The sequence below is a fragment of the Fibroporia radiculosa genome (assembly GCF_000313525.1).
Source record: "Fibroporia radiculosa TFFH 294 genomic supercontigs, scaffold4964, whole genome shotgun sequence".
NCBI lineage: Eukaryota > Fungi > Basidiomycota > Agaricomycetes > Polyporales > Fibroporiaceae > Fibroporia > Fibroporia radiculosa.
In genome coordinates, this window is record NW_012133414.1 from 49,753 (window position 1) to 70,701 (window position 20,949).

At 51.2% G+C, this 20,949-nt stretch overlaps 7 protein-coding genes across 7 annotated transcripts; 3 read left to right on the forward strand and 4 right to left on the reverse strand.

Annotated features, from left to right (window-relative positions):
• Positions 1 to 150: 150 nt before the first annotated feature.
• FIBRA_05701 (uncharacterized protein) lies at positions 151 to 888 on the reverse strand (the record flags this gene model as incomplete). The annotated part of the gene is made up of 4 exons (XM_012327458.1): positions 151 to 162; positions 217 to 287; positions 349 to 801; positions 858 to 888. The coding sequence occupies 4 exons, from the start codon at positions 886 to 888 to the stop codon at positions 151 to 153; spliced, it is 567 nt and encodes a 188-aa protein (XP_012182848.1).
• A 1,263-nt stretch (positions 889 to 2,151) lies between these two features.
• On the forward strand, positions 2,152 to 4,735 carry FIBRA_05702 (uncharacterized protein; the record flags this gene model as incomplete). The annotated part of the gene is made up of 13 exons (XM_012327459.1): positions 2,152 to 2,264; positions 2,326 to 2,551; positions 2,732 to 2,882; positions 2,980 to 3,287; positions 3,350 to 3,488; positions 3,561 to 3,700; positions 3,765 to 3,846; positions 3,915 to 3,958; positions 4,035 to 4,141; positions 4,179 to 4,306; positions 4,397 to 4,490; positions 4,568 to 4,608; positions 4,671 to 4,735. The coding sequence occupies 13 exons, from the start codon at positions 2,152 to 2,154 to the stop codon at positions 4,733 to 4,735; spliced, it is 1,638 nt and encodes a 545-aa protein (XP_012182849.1).
• A 190-nt stretch (positions 4,736 to 4,925) lies between these two features.
• On the reverse strand, positions 4,926 to 9,634 carry FIBRA_05703 (uncharacterized protein; the record flags this gene model as incomplete). The annotated part of the gene is made up of 9 exons (XM_012327460.1): positions 4,926 to 5,410; positions 5,466 to 6,315; positions 6,374 to 6,673; positions 6,727 to 7,018; positions 7,068 to 7,208; positions 7,260 to 7,762; positions 7,822 to 8,886; positions 8,940 to 9,160; positions 9,208 to 9,634. The coding sequence occupies 9 exons, from the start codon at positions 9,632 to 9,634 to the stop codon at positions 4,926 to 4,928; spliced, it is 4,284 nt and encodes a 1,427-aa protein (XP_012182850.1).
• Positions 9,635 to 10,535: 901 nt separating this feature from the next.
• On the reverse strand, positions 10,536 to 13,133 carry FIBRA_05704 (uncharacterized protein; the record flags this gene model as incomplete). The annotated part of the gene is made up of 3 exons (XM_012327461.1): positions 10,536 to 11,315; positions 11,380 to 11,566; positions 11,635 to 13,133. The coding sequence occupies 3 exons, from the start codon at positions 13,131 to 13,133 to the stop codon at positions 10,536 to 10,538; spliced, it is 2,466 nt and encodes an 821-aa protein (XP_012182851.1).
• Positions 13,134 to 13,594: 461 nt separating this feature from the next.
• FIBRA_05705 (uncharacterized protein) lies at positions 13,595 to 14,138 on the forward strand (the record flags this gene model as incomplete). The annotated part of the gene is made up of 4 exons (XM_012327462.1): positions 13,595 to 13,640; positions 13,693 to 13,941; positions 13,997 to 14,067; positions 14,127 to 14,138. The coding sequence occupies 4 exons, from the start codon at positions 13,595 to 13,597 to the stop codon at positions 14,136 to 14,138; spliced, it is 378 nt and encodes a 125-aa protein (XP_012182852.1).
• An 849-nt stretch (positions 14,139 to 14,987) lies between these two features.
• FIBRA_05706 (uncharacterized protein) lies at positions 14,988 to 16,887 on the forward strand (the record flags this gene model as incomplete). Its single annotated transcript, XM_012327463.1, has 8 exons — positions 14,988 to 15,205; positions 15,259 to 15,311; positions 15,365 to 15,662; positions 15,718 to 15,748; positions 15,799 to 15,906; positions 15,958 to 16,130; positions 16,181 to 16,292; positions 16,348 to 16,887. The coding sequence occupies 8 exons, from the start codon at positions 14,988 to 14,990 to the stop codon at positions 16,885 to 16,887; spliced, it is 1,533 nt and encodes a 510-aa protein (XP_012182853.1).
• Positions 16,888 to 17,227: 340 nt separating this feature from the next.
• FIBRA_05707 (uncharacterized protein) lies at positions 17,228 to 18,982 on the reverse strand (the record flags this gene model as incomplete). The annotated part of the gene is made up of 2 exons (XM_012327464.1): positions 17,228 to 18,694; positions 18,749 to 18,982. 2 exons carry the CDS (start codon positions 18,980 to 18,982, stop codon positions 17,228 to 17,230), a joined length of 1,701 nt encoding a protein of 566 aa, XP_012182854.1.
• Between the last annotated feature and the right edge of the window lie 1,967 nt (positions 18,983 to 20,949).

Consider the following 20,949-nt stretch of genomic DNA (forward strand, 5'->3'; position numbering starts at 1 on the left):
ATTCCAATGGAGCAGTCAAACTCAAAGTTGTATTAATGGTACAATAATGACATTTCGTCTTCGTCTGCTTCACATTACCATCGCTTCAAGATCATACACTATTATACCATGCGAACCGGTGCGCGCGCAATTCACGAGCAACCCGGGAATTTACCAGCCGGACTGAGATACATTATAAGAATACTTCAAAATGTAATAGGTTCGACAATTATTCACCTTTTCCTGCTGGCCGCGGTCTTTCTTGGCCTGGTTGCCAGTAACTTTTCCAGTCATCTCTTGGAAATCGCCTTTGTGACGCGGCCGATACTCTTAGAATATCGCTAACATATCGTATTGATTTATGCTCACCCTTGAGCTTCTGACCAAGCGATGGCTTTCCGCTACCTTGGTTTCCAGCCGAGCCGGTAGTGCCCTGATTGTAGCCAGCAGTACCCTGGTTGTAATCGTCGTCACCCAGGCCTTGACCGCCCCGAGCACCGGCACCGCTGCGAGCATAGTCTCCTCCAGTACCATACGTACTGGAGTCGGTAGTGTCGCCTTGATAGCCAGTAGAACCGTAGTTCTCACCGCTGCCGGCAGTCCACTGTTGCCCCTGGCTCTGATCGCCTTGCCAGCCACCAGCACCGCTCTGCCGGTCTTGGAACCCTTGGCCGCTCAAGCCCTGGTCCTGGTCGCGGAAACGTTGATCGCTGTTGTCCTCGCCTTGCCAGTCACGGCCGGCTCCCTGGGTCTGACCGTAACCCTGACCCTGGGATGCCGGGTCGCTGAAGTCGCGGCCTTGCCAGTCGCGATCGCCGCCCCCTAAAATATAGGGTCACTTTTCGATGCAAAGAGAATTACGGAACCGAGCGACGTACGGCCTTGCGATGGGTTACCGTAAGAAGTCATGGTGTAAAATATTCGAGAGGTGATGAAGTTGCAATTTAGTGAGAGTTGCGATGTATGAAAGTAGTTCAAGATTCTGGGCACCGAGCACGAGAGCACCCTGGTTCTTATACGGTTTACTGCCGCTGCAAATGTGCGTGTGCCAATTGCGGAGGGTGGTGATGCAATGGCTCCTCATCAGTGACGAGTTGGAGACAGGGGGAGCCCATCATGGGGCCGATGGCGAAACCTCCCTCACAGGCAATTGCTACACACTTGGTGCCACTCGGGAGAGCTTTCCAAGAAATCTTGTCTCGACGTCATCAATGGCCAGAAGTCGGTCCATTTCCGCATCGGTGAGAGACATTGCGCATTTGGAATGACTACCGCCGTGGAGAGGGGCCAAAACACTTCACTTGCCTAAGAAACGCCACCCGTGCGGAGTCGGCGGGTTGGCGCCACGAGCAGCATTTGCAGTACTTGTGTGGAGTCACAACACCGGGTCGCAACAAAACGGAATTTTGCCGCATCGGCTGCCCATAGTATGACGGTCACCATCCGAGAACGACATGATTCGGTGTAATATACCAGTGAGGATAATGCGCCAACTTTTCGCTGCCTAAGGCTCTCAAGATTCTGTCACAGCTACTTCAACATCTCGCCGCACCGGAAGCTTACACTGATAGACGTGACTGAGAGGGAATACGTGGATCACGTTGGCGGGACGAGAATATCCACTGGACGTCGTGGTTTGGATCGTGCCGGCGCCTGAACTTAGACTGCCGTTTCAGGCAGGTCTCGTAGATCGGGTCGAGAAGGTGACGGACAACGCGCGTGCACTCGGTCCCCTCGTTATTCCAAGTTTATTTATCTACTGCCTTATTGTGACCCTCCTCTTATAAGCCACAAATCACGCACGTTTCTTCATGCTCAAATTTGCACCCAACGGCGTGGCGCCGGCATTTGTCTAGTTTTGCCCGTAATTTCCCTGTTCGATGTGTTTGGGACCCGGTGAGAGAAGAATGGTCATGACATTGACGTTGAAGTGAGATGAGTATTCCGAACAAAGTATTCCCGCGTCCCAATCAGAGCATTCTGTCTCCAGTCTCGTGTGCCTCGCCCGTCTAATACAGGAAAAGGCGTATACAATGTCGTTGACGCCAATAATCATGATGGACGCCAGTGAGATGTGGTCCTGGAAGCTGAGGTCGATATCCGGATAAATTCAACAAACTCGGGTCAAATTTCACCCGTCCGCGTCCTCTCAGTTCAACTACATCATCCTCAATGGTTTCCTTCGTCTGTGCCGCTTTGGATGTTGTCCACAGAACCCTACTCAACCCCGCAGCCGATTTCGTTCTTGGTCCTGTCTGCCGTATCTCAAAGCACGCCGTTATCAGGTATCTATCTATCCTTTCCAACCTTTCTTCGACATGCTCAAATCTAGCCTACTGTACGCAGCGCCCTCAATAATATCTCTGATGGATGTCTCATCATAAAAACACCCGAACTCATTTACACCTGGGACTGCCGCGCGCCTGACGCATATTCACAGCTACTCATCGCGCAGCTCGATGTGGTCAACCCTGCCTTCTGGCTCCGTGTTGCTACGTCTGGAGATCTCGGCTTTGCAGAAGCTTACATGTACGGCGAAGTCAAGTGCGAAGACCTTATTGATCTTTTTGCGGTGTGTATAGCTTGCCTTTTCCTGCAGGGATCATTGTTTCATGTTCACTATGAATGAGGAGTATACGCCTGTTCGCGCCTATTCTGGACATTTGTATCCTCGAAATAATACGACACGCATACATATCCTTCTCTCTTTTATCCCCATTCCCCGTCGGTGTTATTTCTGATACTTTATCAGGTCCTCCTCGCAAACCGCTCATGCATGACTGCAATCGACTCATATCTTGCACGACTTTGCCGTCACCCTCTCCTCCCTCTTTCCAACTCACTTGTTCGTGCTCGCTATAATGCCAGCGCACACTACGACCTCGGAAACGGTGTCTTTGCTGGTGAGCAGTAAGCTTCTTGTCCAAATTTCTCTGTACTTCCATGTGGCGATACTAGTCAGTGAACATTTACACTAACGATCTCGTTCGTGTATCATAGCCTTCCTCTCACGCGACATGACTTACTCGTGCGCCATCTTCTCCGAGTTGGATGGCGACCTGGAAGGACACAACATCGATAACATACAGATTGTCGTGGAGGATCAGTCTATGGAAAATGATGGGCTGGAATTTGACCAGAGCATGTGTGATGGCTCGGAAAGCGACGGGGCCGACATAAGCGCACGCCAAACTCCGGTTAAGGACACTCAGCTAAGCAGCGTTGAGGATGATCAGGAACTGCATGAGGCGCAGATACGGAAAATCAAGACTATCGTGCAGAAAGCTGATATTAGAGAAGGACATCGAGTGCGTTGCTTTTTGGACCGGTACTGCTATCCGCATCTTAATGCTTTTTCGCTCTCGTTCAGGTTCTAGAAATTGGTACCGGATGGGGCGCACTGGCAATCTGGATTGTAAACAATATTTCCGGTACGACTATCGACACGCTCACACTATCCGAGGCGCAGGCTGCAGTCGCGCGGAAAAGAGTAGAAGCCGAAGGGCTGGGTGTGTTTAGATGCGAGAAATGCAATGAAGCGACGAGAGGGAAGAACGCAACTGACACGAGAAATACGGCAGCACTGTCGTGCGAGTGTAAAGATGCGAGGGTGCGCGTTCATATCATGGACTATAGAAACATGCCGGCAGAGTGGGCGGGTGCATTCGATCGGATGGTAAGCGTGGAGATGGTAGAGGCTGTAGGAATAGACTTCCTGGAGGTGAGTGCGCTCACTGTCTGAAGTGTCGCGTCTAATGCGTTTCTACCGTATTCCGGGGACGCAGACGTATTGGACCCAAATCGACTGGGCACTGAATGAACAGACGGGTGTTGGCTGCATACAGGGTATCACGATCCCGGAAGCGCGTAAGTAGTAATACCTTGCTCTCGACATCTAGCACATCGCATTGCGTTTTGGCACTCATCCACCCTAGGGTTCGATGCATACGTGAAGGATGAGGACTTCATTCGAAAATGGGTGCGGTCTCTTACCAGTCAATATGTATCGTCTGTGAAAATCTGATCTTGCCTAAAATCATTTGTTTGCGTGACAGAGTACGTTTTTCAAACGTTTGAATTTTCCACGAGCTGATCGTTTATTCCTCCCGTCTTCCCATCTCCGGAATTTTGAACCCATCGTGCTCCTGGCCAGTTTTCCCAGGTGGGTGTATGCCCACGCTGACCCTCCTGCTGTCCAGCTTGGAGCGTGGAACACAGGGGCGGCTCGTTGTGGACAGCGTAGAAAACATCGGCCCTCATTATGCTCGTACACTGAGGGAATGGCGAAAGCGCTTTGAGGGACGTTTTGAGGATGTCATCGTGCCAGGTAAGACCAAACATGCAATGATACTTATCCTTTCCCTGAACATCATACCAATGGATTTAAGTTGGGACCTGCTGATCGTTGTGCCATTAGAACTAAAGAAAGAATATCCGGATGTCATGGGAAACAACGCGAAAAACGCGCGGGAGGAGATTGACGTGTTCAAGAGGAAATGGATATATTATTTGTGAGTCTGTCGTAGTCTCTTTGACTCTTACAGACTACAGGCCAGTGAGCTGATATGATTTGAACTCTCATTTCCAGCTGCTACTGTGAAGCAGGCTTTGCAAGTCGCAGCTTGGGCGGTAGGTGCTCACACCATACCTCCCAGTGGGTGAGATGTCTCAGCAAAATCTTTCATTGACAGACCACATTGTCACCTTCACGCGAGAAGGGAACGTCGAGTTTGGTTGTCAGGCCTTGCGACGATAACCTCCACGTGTTTTGAGAGAATCGAACACGCGGATCGTCACGTATGCAGCGCAACCTTGTACAACCAGAGATGAGAATATGAACCCACGCGTCACCGTACTAAACATTCATAAAGATAAGAATAAAAGTTATGCGTCGACCGCATTATCCTGCAACACACACGAAACACATGAAATATTTCAATTATGGATTATCGTGAACCGCTTCCTTGACCTTCGTTGAAGTGTTGCATCAGCCGCTGTTTGAGGAATCCATCCATATCGTGCACCAGCTTTGTAGCAGCGAGTACCTCTTCCAATGACATCTGCGAGCCGGCGACTTTCATGTCCTCATACGCTTTGTGCAGAGCGCCAAGCGCGTTGGATGTCGTATGTACTCGGCGCAAGGGGGTGGCGGTTGGAGATTGCGGCCGTCCCGAGAGGGTACACGCGGGTGCACTGTGCGCCCGCCCAGGTGCCGAGTTATCTTCAGCCGGCTGGGTGGAAGCCTCGTCGTCTTGGCTAGAGGGTACGGCTTCTTCGAATTCTGCAACACTACACTGTAAGATGTAGAAGGGAAGAAGATCCAGAGCGAACCGACCTGGCATCTTCGCGTAGCGCTGTGTAGTGGGTGTGAAAAGCTCTCGCTCTGCTAATTGAGAGTTTGACGGTTCATCATGGAGGATATCGTTGTCATCTTGTGAAGAAACTGTTAACCATACAATGCGACTACGCGCGTACAGTCACCTTACCTGACGCTAAGATCATCCCACGCTTGACCTCGTCTAAGTCAACACCCATTTCCCAAGTAGCATAGTCGTCCGATGACGGCGTGAGCGCCCTTGAAACCGACGGGAGGGATGCTTTAGTCAGGATTGGCACCTCAGGACTCATAGACATCGTAGGTTTCCGAAGACTAGTACGAGGGAACCTTGACTTTGCTCGTCTTCGCGTAATTTGTGCATACGTCGGAACTTCGACACAATCGAGTCGCCATCGCAAGCTCCGTGGCTCAGATACGCTCCGGGATCCCTCTAGTCTACGGATCTTGGGGATAGAAGAGGATGATGATCCGGTCTCCCTTGATGGATCCCTATACGGTCGGACCATGACGTCACTGCATTGACCAACGTCCATCCTGTCTCCTTGGCTGGAAGATTGAAATTCCAACCTTGATCGCTTCCGCTTTGGAGACTTCGGCGTGATTGATTCTTCGGTTTGCAGTCTCTGAGGCTCTTGTCTCATCCTGCCTTTGCTCAATCCTGTTTTATCAGTTGTCGGCGAGCTCGACAAATAAGCTGGAGAAGATGAGCGCGGATGGGTGTGGTCCACTTGGGCGCTCGGGGAACTTGATTCCCTCCTGCCATGTGCAACAATATTCCGAACTGTTTCGTTCATGTACCTTTGATTTGTCAATTCTGGAAGAACACAGGGCACTTCAAGACTCTGATACGTTGCCGCACTCACAGGTCTTGAAGTGCTTGATCCCTCGCGGGTGTGAATACTTGGCTCGACCATAGAATTTTCGTCTAGTCGTCCAGCTAGGGGACAGGGCGGGCGATTCAGCCCTTGCTGGGACAAAGGGGTCTCTGGCACAAAATCCTGGGGGTACATTATCGTCAAGATCGGTCATCCACAGCTACATATATCTGACCTCTACCTGAGACTGAGATTGAAATTCGAGCTGTGAGTCTGCCGAAATTTCAGACGGCGCTGTTCCCCCGAGATACGTATAACAGGGCTTCAAGATATTCTTGATGTTTTCGGGCAAGCAGTAGATCAGAGGTCCCAAATACGAACGGATAGATTCCCAGAAGTCTCTTAATGCGATTGGTCCACGTGCAGGGGCAGGGATACGATGGAACGCAGAATGAAAGAATAGGGACAAGTCCTCAAGCGCCTCACGAGTAAATGTACAATTTCTTAGATGGTTCAGGGTATCACAGTAGAGGGGTATAATCTATCGATAGCAAACAGATTAGCTCATGTACTACTTGGGTCGCCGGTACGCACCACGTTATAATTCAACTCTTCGTCAGGCATAAGGTGTGCTTCATCGCGTATCCAGGTGCTTACGCCATCTGAGAGCGCCGATACCGCAGGAATAAGAAGATTGCCGGGACAAGTCGACAGTAGATCCCCGAGCAACTGGAGGACCTCCAGAGACAAGTGTACATCATGCAGGAGGTACATGTCATTGAGAAAATTGTTCAGGAAAGAAAAAAACTGAGACGGTATAGTGTCCACTGTATGCAATCGCAAATGCTTGAGTAGGGAAACCACAATTTGCGGATGAATGGGGTATCTACAAAAATGTCAATAAATTCCCTAGAGCTTATGTCAAGCCAGCTGACCTCCCGAATGAATATCTAGCGCGTGAAATAATTGTGTCCACGATTGTAGATGAGGAGACTGATGTGACACTAGCACAACGAATCCCGAAGCTGATGAGTTCGCTCCAGATCTCCATTTCGTCATCTGAAACGTTCCACAACCTACGAGAAGATAAATAACCTTCTTTCGCCCAATAAAAATAAGAAGTATACCCGATCGGCATTGCAAGAAGTGAGATTGTATCTGACCAGCTTGCGACCGGGAGCGCTGACTGCCATGATCTTGCTAATGCGAACCATAAATATCGTTTTAAGTCAATCTCTCTTTCATCCTCGTCCTCCGCCGCGAGCTTGCGAAGTAAATCAGGACCACTTGAGATAACAAGAACAGCGCAGAGCTCGCCCCACGCAACTTTGACATCTTCGCGGTCAAGACTGTATTGATGCGAGAGCACGGCGGTCAGAATGTTTCCTGACATATTCCGTAACCAAGAGGTGGAGAGTATGCTCTCAACACTCGTCCAAAGCTCTTTTACAAGTACAAGTGGCACAAGCTCGATACTATCGTCTTCTGCCATCCCCTTAAAATGCAGGAAATCTACAATGACACCGACCACACGGTGGACAAAATCAGGTGGTGTTGTTAGATGTCCGTGTTCTCGTGCGATACGGGCTTGAGGGGAAAGTAGCCTTTTCCACATGCTCGTGAGGTCATCCTGAAATATTATTCTCGATTACCAATGAATCAGATACATACGCAAATAAATACGCTTACCCCGAGTGCAAAAATTCCAGATGCAGACGCAGCTTTTCGAACGCAGAGGATCCAGACATCCAGCAAGTCCTCCCAGTGGCATATAATTTCCGCTTCGGTGAGGGGGCGCACATCGTCCACGTTGACATTATCCACAGTCGATGCGAGCGTAGCAAGTTTATCCTTGTCGGCCCAGAGTACAGTCCCATCAAAAAGCTCCATTGCAAGGACTTTATTGAGTCCATTTATGGGGTCAGCCATGGCCCAAGCAGTAGGATGAACAGCGATCGAGCTCAAGAGTTTCTTTATAACTCCTCTCCCATGTACGTGTATCGCGTTGTAGCGACTCTTGACCATAGCGGTGACTACTGCAAGGAGCATCGATAAGTCGCAGCCAAGCTGTGACATTTCGTGGTGACCTGGACAAGGGATAGAACTTGATTGTAACAATGAAATTACCGCTAATCCAATGCCACCTCTCAACTCATCCTTAACCACCAGAAGGGTGCGCCTTATAGTGTCCCTCTGCTTCTCCGACACGTTCCCCTTGGGGTGATCTAAGACTGACCGAGTTTTCATGCGACCAAATGCCCACACCAAGCATCTCCATACGCGGATGTGCAATGCGAGTGCGGCCTCCAGATAATGCATGGTATGCGAGAAACATGCTCCAACAAGTCTTAACGTGGGGGCGTGGGTGAAAACATCTCGGTCTGAGAGGACGATTATAGACGCCAGCACGACAAGTGCCCATACGTGGCCCTGGCCCGCGACATGCGTCTGCTTAGATTGAAGTGCAGCCAGAAGGATATCAGTGAGGGTAGATCTGGAAGTGGCAGATGGAAGTTGTCGCTTCGATGTCGATTCGATGAAACTAAATACGGATTGTTGAGCTAAGATCCGCTGGGCTTCGCCTATAGGCTGAGGCAAGGACAATAACGCAAATACGAATGCGCTCAGAGTATTGGCCGCGTGACTGCGAACAAGTTGTGAGGACGAACGGAGTCGTTCTAAAACTATTGGGATCATCCGAGTAACGAGCTCGACGAAAAATGATGGATGGGTGTGCAGATATGTTTGAAGAGCCTATACATATCAGATGACATGAACCAAGATATATATATAACCAAAACGCTAACCTTGAGACTGTCCGAAACCAATATCTCGCTGTCTTCGCGTTCGATGACTGACATGAGGGCTGAAACTAGCTGAGAACTTCTTTGCTTCAATAGCTCTGGTAGTCGGATGCTTGTCAATACCCATACAGCCAAAGAGCGCACTTTCATGCTGCTCATGACAGGAAGCGAAGGCGCAGGCGCGATGGTCATGACTTCATCCACGAGCTCGATCAAGTCTGTCACTATAGGGTTATGAGACCTCTGTTGCGTTGATTAAAAGTACACATACTCGAGAACAGTTCAGAAAAGACAGGAAATTGCACAATGCTTGCCAATAACCCTAGCGCTTGATAGCAGACTACGGACACATCCCGCGCATACTTTATATCCTCTTCAGTGAGCGCGGGTTGAACAGACTCGCCCAAGTACGATGCCGGGTTTCCCTGGCTGACTGCAACAAAAGGATCAGTGAATGCACGATGAATATCCCTCCTCAAGCACTTTGTGATAAGGGCGGCATTGTCCTGAACGTGAGCTAACGCATTTCTATGAAAACGCTCGTCAAAAATAGATGCGATCCCTTTGACTCGTACAGAGAATATATTGTATGCTTCTGAGATATCGTGGAGAGACAAATTTTCGAAGGCGAAGTCTTCTCTAGACTCTTGGAATGTGGCGATTGGCCCCTTGAAATATGTCGAGACTGAAGACGGCATCAGGCCTCGCTAAGATGCTCCTAGTCTTGGGGGAGCTTCCGGTGCGATACAGAAGTATCAAACGTACGCAGCGTTCAAGGGGGAAGCGGAGAACACTCGCTGAGACACTTTCTACCAGGTTGGGGTATGAGGCAGCGACAGACCAAACTCCAGCGGGGTCGAGAAGGAATGGCCGCACATAGAGTATACTTATTGCAAGAATCGCCTAGTTTTCGTTGCTTTTGACCCTGATTGGTGTTCCAATGTGGCTGAACTTGGGCCACAGGGGATTTGGAGCTGTCGACGAATGCCACAGGCTGCTCACAGCTCAAAAAATTTGATCTCGTAACTGATATTCTGATTACCCTGTTGCGACTTGTGAAGATCCTGCGTTTTTAAGAGGATTATAATAACATGGCTTCAGGACGGGACGTACGTGGTAGCAGGCAAGTTCGTGGCGGTGGTGGGCGCGGCAAATGGGCGGCAGAGTGAGCGTGGGAGCTTGCGACCCTGGATTCAATCCAACGCGATCACATGACACGCGTTTCGCGCGTCGGATGCAAAACGCAAAACCAAGGCGTTGAAATTGAGAAATAAATTCAAGGTGAGACAAAGAATTAAACACTTAGCATAAATACCAAGAGAACATCAGAAAAAAATTGAAGAGATTTGATGATGATTGTAGGATACTATCAAATTTTGGAACGTGAAACTTCTAAGGATGCGGTCGACAGATTGCGAATTATATCCTACTAGGCTACTATAGCATGTACTCCCAGCCTGAATGACAAACAAGGCAGATTAGTTGAAGATGTAACATCTTCAAGTAAATACTGTATCAGTGCGGAAAGCCCATTAGGCATTGATACCAATAGCAGCTCACCGGTGCAGTCGAAGATCTACAATATCATCCACTCTGTGCCTAATCGCTGTCAACGACGTAGATCTGACTCTTCACTGGTCCATTAGGATCTGGCTTCCGGAACCTCAGCCCAAGAGCAACGGTGCCACCTTCCTTGTCATCCGCGCCTCTCTTTCGCTTTCGCTGTGACCTCTCGTCATCGTAAAGTGGGTCCTGAGCGTGTCCATTGTCGTCTTCAGACATACCTTGTCCTTGTCGGGAGAGTTGGAACTTAGCCCACAGTGACTTTTCATACAATGTTTTCATCGTCTCATCAAGCTGATCCAGCTCCTCTTCCTCCAGTAGCTCCACCAGGAGGGCATCCGTGTCTGTTGCATCCGACATGATATCGTCATCTGCAATAGGCTCCGAGGAAGCAGATTGTGAGGGCCAAGGCGCATAGAAGGAGGCATCCAATGTTGCCTGTAGTTGGCCTGTAGCACCTGGCTGAGTATACGATGGCAACCGGATCGATGGGGCATAAATTGTGCGGTGTAGAGGAAATTCAGGAAGGGGTTCGGAGGTGTCGGATTCCAGACTATCTTCTTCCTCAGTTCCTCCGTCAGTATCATCGTTGTTATCATCAAAAACCCTGCGATCGTCTTGTAATGTGGGTATCTCCGAACCGACCTGATCCTGTCCATAGTCTTCCTCGTCACCCTGTCTCTCCGAGGGCTCCACTTGAACATTATCCTCATTGAAACCAAGTTTATGCAGTAGCTTCTCGAAATGCGCCTTTTTACTGACTTCGTCTGAACACATCATGGCCAGTGCGTGGTGAATGGTAGACGATACCATATCCTATACATGAGAGGAATCAGCGACAACTCGCTCCCAAAACAAGCAGAGATGGGTCCTGACATACCCCGTTTCTACCCATACGCCATGCCTTCGTATGCATTTTGGCTCTCCGCTCCTGCTCTCTCAGGGTTATCGCTCGATGCATTAGCTGCGCGGTGAAATGGGCGACGTGTGCATATAGAAGCCTGATTAGGTCTGTGGATATGTGAGATGCAATCGACGCAGGAACGTCATGCAACCTATTGTATAACCTGGTAGACAATTTGACATGAGTCAAGGGTATACAGCGATCTAAATTCACGAATGCGAAGCCACATACTGCATAAGCCTGGCTAATGAAGCCAAGTTAAATAAGCTTAAACCTTCATTTTGTAACTTCTCTGCATCTATTCCTCTCGTTTGCAATTGTGCGTGCAGTCTGTAAGGTAGCGTGACACCAGATGGATGAGGATGTCGCTGCGAATTCCCGTTGTCAACCTCTGCCTCTTCTGCAGAGTCACCAGGCCCCTTGGCAGGGCGCTCCTCTTCGGCTTTATCTATGGCAATACTTGTCGAGTGGCTGGCATTTTGGCCAACTGATGCGATGGTACGTTCTTCCACACGATGGACTCCACCTTTCCTTCGTCTTCCGGGCTTTAGTTTTTCCAAGGTACGGTCCACATCGAGGCCCTTTGCGGCAGCCCTTTTCTTCCGCATGTGTAGTCTCTTTTGCAGCCTGCGCCGAGCTGCAGGGGAGAGCTGTAATTCTGTAGACGATGCCACAACATCGTCTACTTTCGCTGGCGTAAGGGGCCGCGAACCTTGAGCCAGCGAAATGTCTGCACTTGGAGCATCTTCAGCAAGAAGAACTGTAGTCGAGAATGGAGGCGTCCGCGGTTGGAAAACAAGTTGTGGGAGCGTATAAGAAGGAGCAGGAGCAAGACAGGATTCGCCCGAGATGGCAGATGTGAAGGTCCCGGGAATGATAGTAGTAGTAGATGGTTGTTGCGACTGGGCACGGAGAAGTGGATCTATCACATCATCTTCTGGTGGAGACGAAGTGCTCATACCGACCGTAGACTCACCCTGTGCCGCTTGTGAATTCAACCTTTCAGAGGTGTTCATCGCAACATCGTCTTCTCCTTGTCCGTCACCTGCACACACTTCGTTGCCCTCTCGTAAGATGACATTCATCGCTTTGAGCGTAGGCACATCCAATTCTCGGAGCAGGTCTTCTACTTCCCATTCCTCCTGCTTGTCCTTCAACCAGATATTGAGCTCCTTCTTCCTCTTCCGCTCACCTTCTCGATCACGTTCATCCGCTATTCGACCGTCTCCTCTCTTGGCGCGAGTCGTGAGTTTTCGAACTCGAATCTCTTCAGCTCGTGCATCTTGCACGATCTTTTCGTCTAGCTCAGGCTCAATAGAAGCAATTTCTAAAGCCTTCTGCTCCTCGAGTGCAATCCAATCATTAGACACCTCCATTGCTGCAGGTAGGTCTTTCCGTTTCACTCCAGCCGCTTCTTGGGCTCCGCGCTCCAATAAATCGAGATAGACGCAAACATCCGTCGCCGACTTCGTCTTAACCTCTTCGGCTATGAGATCGGGTCTAAATCGTGAATGAACAGATAGTCCATGAAAGAATGCTTCCTTGTCCTCGCAAGTCCAGTACGCGCACGGAGCGAAGACAGAAGGGGACAAGGGTCCAGAGCCATCCTTTCCGGCGAGATGAGAGCGCACATGACTGAGATATTCCGAAAAATGGGAAAGATAGTTTGAGTCAACTGAACTTCTGGATTTGTCGGAACGCTGTTCTGCGCGGGGCGCGACACCCGACATGTAATGAAGACCTGGAAGGAGTTCAAACTCACTGGGATGCGCAATCATGTGATAAGTACAGCCGATCTCCATATTTTCAATTAGGCAATTGTAGAGTTCAAACTCACGCCACTTTACCGTTGCTTGCAGTTCGCACTACCTCGAGGAGTCCACTATGACGAGGGTCTACTGCGGGGCTGATTCACTTGGACGAGGCTGGACGCGGTGCCTTTCAATCGGATGATGACATAGTTCGTCCATGAATGGAACTCTGACCTCTCCGTCTGTGAAGTGCTGCATAACAGGATCGCCCCATACGTATCACGCCTCTTTCTGTCATCGATGGGAGCATTGCATCATGAGGAAAAGAAGTACCCTCTTTACACAAATGGTATAAATACGGAGGCTTGGATTGCTGACATCCTCAGAGTTCGAACACATCACACCATTCACATCTCACACAACCGTTATTCCATCACATCATGGATACTTACGGCGACCGACGCGACCGAGACTTTAACGATGGTCGTATGTGTCCTATTTTACAATCTTATTCATGTGTTTCATTGTGTTGTAACAGCCTTCAATGAGGGTGATCAGGGCTTCAATGACCAAGGCTTCCAGGAGACAACTGTCCAAGACCAGAGCTTTCAGGAGCAAAGCTTTCAAGGACAACAAGGAGGTTACGGAGCCGACTTTGGTAACACCGACCAACAGGGCGATTACAACGCATACGGGACTGGCCCTCAGGGTGGTGATGTAGGCTACGACCAAGACAATATAGGATACCAGGGTGGCGGAAAGCCATCAATCGGTCAAAAGATTAAGGGTGAGAGGAATGAAACTTGACGACGACATATACGACGCTGAACATGACGGCGTAGGCGAACTGGAAGAAGTAGCTGGTAAGCTCACCCGGAATCCTGGGAAGGTAGAGCGCGGTAAGGAAGAAAAGGTTTGTGGGACTTTGCAGACCGCTTTGTTTTGAATATTGATTCATTACGCTGTGTACAGGCCGGCTGGTGAATTCAGTATCTTCTCACAAGCGATAAGATTCGAAGTCGTCTGGCTATACCTATACCAGTCTTTGTATCTGTACCATTATAGCGGCACTACAATTCAGAATTAAGCGCAAATTGATATATGGTCAGGCTGTCCTGTCATATGGACTTGCGATATTGTTACTATGCACGCCAGCGAGAGTCATCCGTGCCGAGGGGCCTCAGCTGTCATGAGTATACTTAAGTCAGGATAGAATCTACGGGACTTGATGTCGTCTTGAATCCCAATGAACTCACGTCGTGGCGTTTGACTCAAATCAGCTGTTATCTGCTGGCGTTTGCACTAATGATGGAAACATTCAATCACAACGCAAATGCAAGTATCGACGGTTCGACCACGATGATGGCACTACTAACTTCAGTCCGAGGAACGCGGTAGAAGAGGATGTATGTATGCAATATTTTATTCACAAATCGTGGAGATGGCCACGCGAGCGATGCGTGGACTCGAAGTCAATACTGTAGTGATCGTTTAACGATCCAACAGCCAAGCGTTGTACGGCTTGGTCGGGTTGGCAGTACTAGTAATGCAGCTTGACTGGCCCGACTGCCGGCAACATCAGCGCTACCTGAATGAGCGCGTTCCGATTGGTGCTGCGGTGATCAGATCAAACGGCCCTCGCAGTGGTCAAGCAGTGATCGTAGTAACCGCGTAGTACCAATTCTAATATCCATGGCATTGACAAGCAGCCTGCACCCGGGCTTCTTTTTCGCTCCTACTGCGGAGAGACCAGGGGTCACTCCTCTACACTCCTCGATGCTTTTGATTTTTTCCTGCGCCGGTCGCATTTTATTCTGCTCCTAATTCATTGGGATGTTCACAGCTACCTTGGGGATTTTGGCACTCATTTTCTTTCCCCATTTTATTTCAACAGCACCAGTGCCGCTTTCGCGAGACGGGGACACCGCAAGTGTAAAGCAGAGTCAGCAGCGGAGGGGATTTGTTCTGCCCTTGCAGCGTCGTAAGGTGGAACAGCGCAATGTGAAGGAGCTACTTGCTGGGTCGATCGGACTGGGCGATTTTGCTGACATGTACGTCAGCGATGCTACCATTTACTGTAACGTTGTGCGTGAACGTGTGTTAGAGTCTACACGGTTTCGGCTCAAATTGGGAATACGACAACAGCTCTCAATTTAGGTAGGTCCTTGTTGGTGGACAGTTGGACGTGCCCGTCTGATTATCATCTACAGACACAGGATCGAGCGACCTGTGGGTAATGACCGGTGCTTGTCAGACTACCCTCTGCTCGAAATCGACGGCCACGGCATATTCTCCTTCAAACTTTCAACCAATAGGTGTCGATGTCAATTTGACGTATGGGGACTCATCATCTGGAACATACGCTGCGGGCCCTGTAGGTCTGGATACCGTAACACTCGCCGGACTTAGTCTGGCGAACCAACCATTCGCCGCAGTTAATAACACGGACAACTCCGCTGTATCGAATGGAGGTGCGGGGATCATAGGACTAGGTTTTCCCAGTGAGAGGTATGTTGACGGTGACAGTACAACGGTCTAGTCGTAGTCTTATATTCATGTATAGTGTTATCCAGACACAGGTTATTCAGAAGCAGGTGGGCACCCATTTCTCATTTAAGTGTTCGATTCCTGACTTGATATTTAGTTCAATGACCCTTCGACCACTGATGACTTTGTTTCCAACATCGCCTCGTATGGCCCATTCGTATCTCGCCTGGTAGTGGATGGTATAATTGACCAACCTCTATTTTCTGTGAGTCTTGAATGTTCTTCAATACTTCAATAGCTGGAAGTGGGCGCGTAGGTCACTTTGCAACGGGATACCATCGACCCTAGCGGCAACGGAAGAATCACAGTTGGAGAACTTCCAAGTGGAGTTGACAACTCATCCATTACCTGGGTCCCCGTAAGACCTTACACACCGGCAGAAGGTGGGCTTAATCCACCCTCTTTTGCTGCTGACGAGGTCTACCCTCTGTAAGGTTTTATTCACACTCATGAGCACATTGCTTACATGTTCTCTCCAGCCGTTGGGAGATTCCCATTGACAACGTGTATCTAGATGGGAAGCAGCTTCCGAATTCAACTATTCCACGCAATGGCGTATCGCCATCTTTTTCCTCCGCCCTCATAGACACAGTGCGTCTTTAAAGTGCCATGCTCTGACGCCTTTTTGATTGACACTAAAATTCAGGGCAATTCCATCATACGAGGACCCCAGGATGTCGTTAGTAACATCCTGAGCACCATATCCCCGGCCTATGCAGCAAACTCCGACGCCAAGCCAATCCTTCCATGTGCCAGTTCACATACCCTGGCTTTCCAAATCGGCGGCGAGATGTTCCCTGTCGATCCCCTCGACCTCATATCGCAGAACCAAACAGAAAACGCGTCAGAGTGCGTCGCAAGCAGCGTCGTGCCGACCGATCCCCCCAGCTACGGCGCGCTATTCAGCTGGAGTCTTGGCGATCCGTTTCTCAAGTCGAACCTGGTGATATTCTACTACGGCAACTTGACACACCCCTCTGTCGATCCTCCGCGTATCGGTTTCCTTTCCATGGTGCCGAGTAACGCGTCATCTGTCCTCCAGGAAGTCGTTTCGGAGGCCGTTCAGCATGGCGGGGTTTTCTCATGTGAGTCGTCCCGACTTGCGACTTGCCATGGCACAATTGGTGGTGTTTATGCTAATGTCTCACAGCCGAAACGCAAGCGGCACCTACATCCAGTACCTTGACGGCAATTCCTGCATCCGCCTACACGTCTGCTCCAACCGCGGCGCATAGTATAGTACCGTTGGATAGATCTTCAACCAGCCATACGTCGTCAGCCTGGTCTTCGCGCCCATATTCTCGCTATGACATCTCCCTCAGTGTTGTACCACTGCTGTATTTATTTTCCTGGTTAGCATGAATGAACCAGCTGTTACATTCCTCTGAATATCAAGATTGTCGAATGAGATACGATAAGTATAAATGCGAAACGAAGGAGCACCGGCATTCCAACATGTGCCACTGAAAAGTAAGGGGTATAAGTCATAGTCGGCAGACGAAAGCACGCGCCCGATAAAGCAGCCCTCAGTTTTGCTTGGCGATCTCTATCATTTTGGTCTCCGCCTCTTGCTCCACCCACTTATTCTCTTGCCTGCGAATGCGTGCGAGCTCTTTGACCAGCTTCCCCACTTCCCCCCACAGCTCTGACTCGGCCGGGCTAAGCTCGTCTTCCTCGATGTTTTCCTGGACTTCCGTTCGAGACCAGACCGTACTAAGCAGGCGCAGTCGGGGGAAAATGTCCGCGAGGTACGTGGCGAGCACGATCCTGTCGCCAGGCGTGACCCTCTCCAGGATCGACGTGCCCACCGAGAAGGCCCAGACGTTCCCGTTGCTGTATCCTCCGCTGGGCCGCGGCTCCTCTTCGGTCGCCCTGACCTCCGAAACGTCCGTGCTGACCGCAATCCCAAGCATCTGCAAATCAGGACAGTGCCGCACGAGCGGTATGAGGCCCTTGAGGGTCACTTCCGGTTCGCCCGTGTACCGCCGCCACTGAACCCCGAGATCCAGCGTTTGCAGCCGCGGCCACGCCTTTGCCAGGTCCTGCACGAACGCATTGTCGACCACCATAGGGCGCCGCACGCCGATCTTGCATTCGTGGATGGACGGAAGGGCTAGATAAGGCCGCAGACTGTCGCCCGTGATAAAAGGCTCTTCGTGCTCGCGGGGGATGCTCGTCCCGCACCCGAAAGTGAGCGAGCCGATGACAGCCTTCGAGGGGTGCTTGCCGAGCCGCCTCCCGAACTCTTCCATCTCGGTAGCAGAGGGGGAGAACGCCGTGACGGTGTAGATGCTCAGCAGTTTCGGGGACTTCACGGCGTCGATGAACATGCTGGCTGCGGTCAAGATATCCGCATAGATGACCAGCTGACGGAGAGACGGGAACGTGAGGTCTGAGCCCTGGAGCATCGTGTGCAGCGCGGATCCGATGCCGCCGTACCGGTCGGCACGGATAGTGAGTTTTTCTAATGAAGTCAGGCCGGAAATGTGGAGCATAGACTCGCGCAGCATCAGGGTATCGATATGTTGGTAGAGGTAGACACTGCGGAGTCGCTTGTGCCGGAGAACGATGTTCGATATCATGTCCGAAAGCGGCGAGGTCCATGGGCAGGTAAATGTGAGATCCTCGAGGAAGGTACAGTTGTCGTTGAACTGACCCAGCGCGGCTTCCAACCTCGCGACCAGAATATCATCGTTCAAGGGTTCCATAAGGTGGATGGACATATTGGACACCTTCGGATGGATGAGAAGGAGCAGGTGGTCGACCTCGTGGACCGCGTTCGCGTCGCCCTGTTTCCACTCAAATAGGCGCAGATTGCTGAAGAAATGGCCGGAGGGACGGTAGTCGCACAGGATGCTGTACGTGCGCGGGTCGACGCGCTGCAACTCGACTACCGGAGGGCATTGGGGGTAATGTCGCCCGATACACTTGATCCGCGAGGCGTAATGCAAAAATCTCGACCATTCTTCGAGTTCGGGGGCCCTCTTTAGACTCTAGCAGAGTGTCACCCGAACTCAACCCGATTCGAATACGACGCCTGCGCTCACCACAATGTTATATCCATCCGATGCCGCTTCCTGGTCCACTATATCGCTGGGGAATAGCTTGACTAGAGGCACCAAGTTTATCTGTGAGCTCCAGAGAATGTCGAGCGCAACCGGGCTGAAAAGACGGCAGGTGCCCGCGAGAGCTGCAAGAGCCGCAGAACCTTGCACCGCATCCTGGAATATCCATTCGAAGAGTATGCCCAGAAGCTCTGGAACTGTCAGACAATTGTGCATGTTCCAGCCCCAATTTTTTTAAATCAGGAAGTTGTGTTGAAGATACAAACCCAGCTTGAGTAGACCTGCGAGACGGAACATCAGATCACAATGTCATCCGTTAAACCGGCTAGCCACCTACAAATTCAGCAGGATTTTCCTGAGTCTACTCTATGACCACAGAATGGTGCTCGACGTAAAGGTCGAGGGCGAGAGACCCAAACACATACAGTGTCAGTGAACATCACGATAGCGGGAGGTCGATATGGCCGGGTGTGACACCGAACCGCGCGCCGTGACGCGTCTTCAGAATCATAGCTGGTGGCTGCGACTCAATTTGTTCGCGGCCGACTCGATATTTGAAACAGAAATCAAACAACCTACATGAACACGACATTCACACCTCGCGAGAGGAGCTCGCGCTTAGGAACAACACGTCTCGAGCGAACTCTGAGGGAGCACACCAGAGAATCCCGAGCTAGTGTGCTTGACAGACGGAATGTCGATTCAACAAGAAGGCGATACATGCACAGTGGCTAATGTTGCTCTACAATCGTATGATCTCTATTCTCTAGAAGAGTAATCCGTTTCCGAGATTGTCGTGACGAGTCAGGTGCGATTGAACTGTTCGCGTCGATCTCTGGAAGTACTTATCGCTTGAATGGCCCGTTGTCCAGCTTCTCTTACTACACTACAAACGTAGCCCATTCTCGTGGCTCCATCGTTGCGAAATACGGTGGAAAGAGGGTCATCACGAACCAATGTATGGCCTCCCAACGCGGCCTCCAAAGGCGGAAACGGGGCACAGAAGGCAACGCGGCAGGCATATCGCGCGCAGGCCGGTCCGCGCAGCTGCATCTTCGCCGTGTCGGTGCGCCATTCGACGGCTGCATCCAGGTCGCTGTGCGGATGCGCGGGGGCGGGCCGTCATCCGCGAGCCCGCTTCCGTGCGCCCTTCATCCTACTGTATCGTAGGGCCGATCAAGGACCGATATGCGAGCAGCCACAGCCCAGGCCCGCGGCGTCGCGGGCGACGAACGAGCCTAAACTGCTGCCGCTTCTCCGGCTCGCGTTTCCGCCCAAAGTCGCGACGATCACCGGGGCCAATGGCGTCGCGCGGGTATTACTGCCCCACCGATGAGGCAAAGCCGTGCATCGAAGGGCGAGGACATGCGCAACATGGCGCAACATGCCCTACAGCGGCCCCCGTCGCCCGAGTCTGGGGTCGTGGCGACGCTGGTGAGAAGCTCGACTCGCTGGATCGCCAGAGACCGGGTGGGGTTCGGTGGGGAGGGGCGCGTGTCGTTAGCAGGTGTGCGTGGTGGCTCAGAGTCAGTGGGCTGCGCCACGTACCTAACTAATCGCGCACGCATTGGCTGCAGAGGACAATGTCCGGCATCCCAGGATACTCCTGTATTTCTCTCGTCGTGGTCCAGCGCGGATATCGGGGCAAGGAACGTCTGCCTCCACCGTACTTCAGCCTGGTCCGTATGCATCGAGTCATCCGGAACACCCACCGACCTGAGATGATCCATCCATCACGGCGAGAACTGATACAGATGGATTCTGACTGGGCAGCCAAGGCGACGCATCCCATCAGACGTCAACGATGACTCGCACAGATCTGGCAAAGTTCAGCATCACCCCTTGGTTCAATGTGCGTCGGGGCCATTGCCCACATCACGCCACCAGGGATTCAGGTATTCATCAGCCGGGGCACACTGCGAAGAGCCAGCGCGGATCGAGGGATCAGTCATGGCGCTCCAAGGGGGCAGAGACGTGCGGGTGAGGACACCCGGGCCCGAGAGTCTCCAGCTCGCAGACCAATGGGAGCCCTCCTCGGGTGCAGTGGGCGTGTCCTGCTGAATCCCGATCCGCCTCGGTCGCATTGGCACGGAGACCACGGCGCGCACCGGTTAGGCAAGAAAACAGACTGGCTACAGAGAGGCGTAATGTCGGCGAAACGAATCGTGCCCAACCCCCCCCCC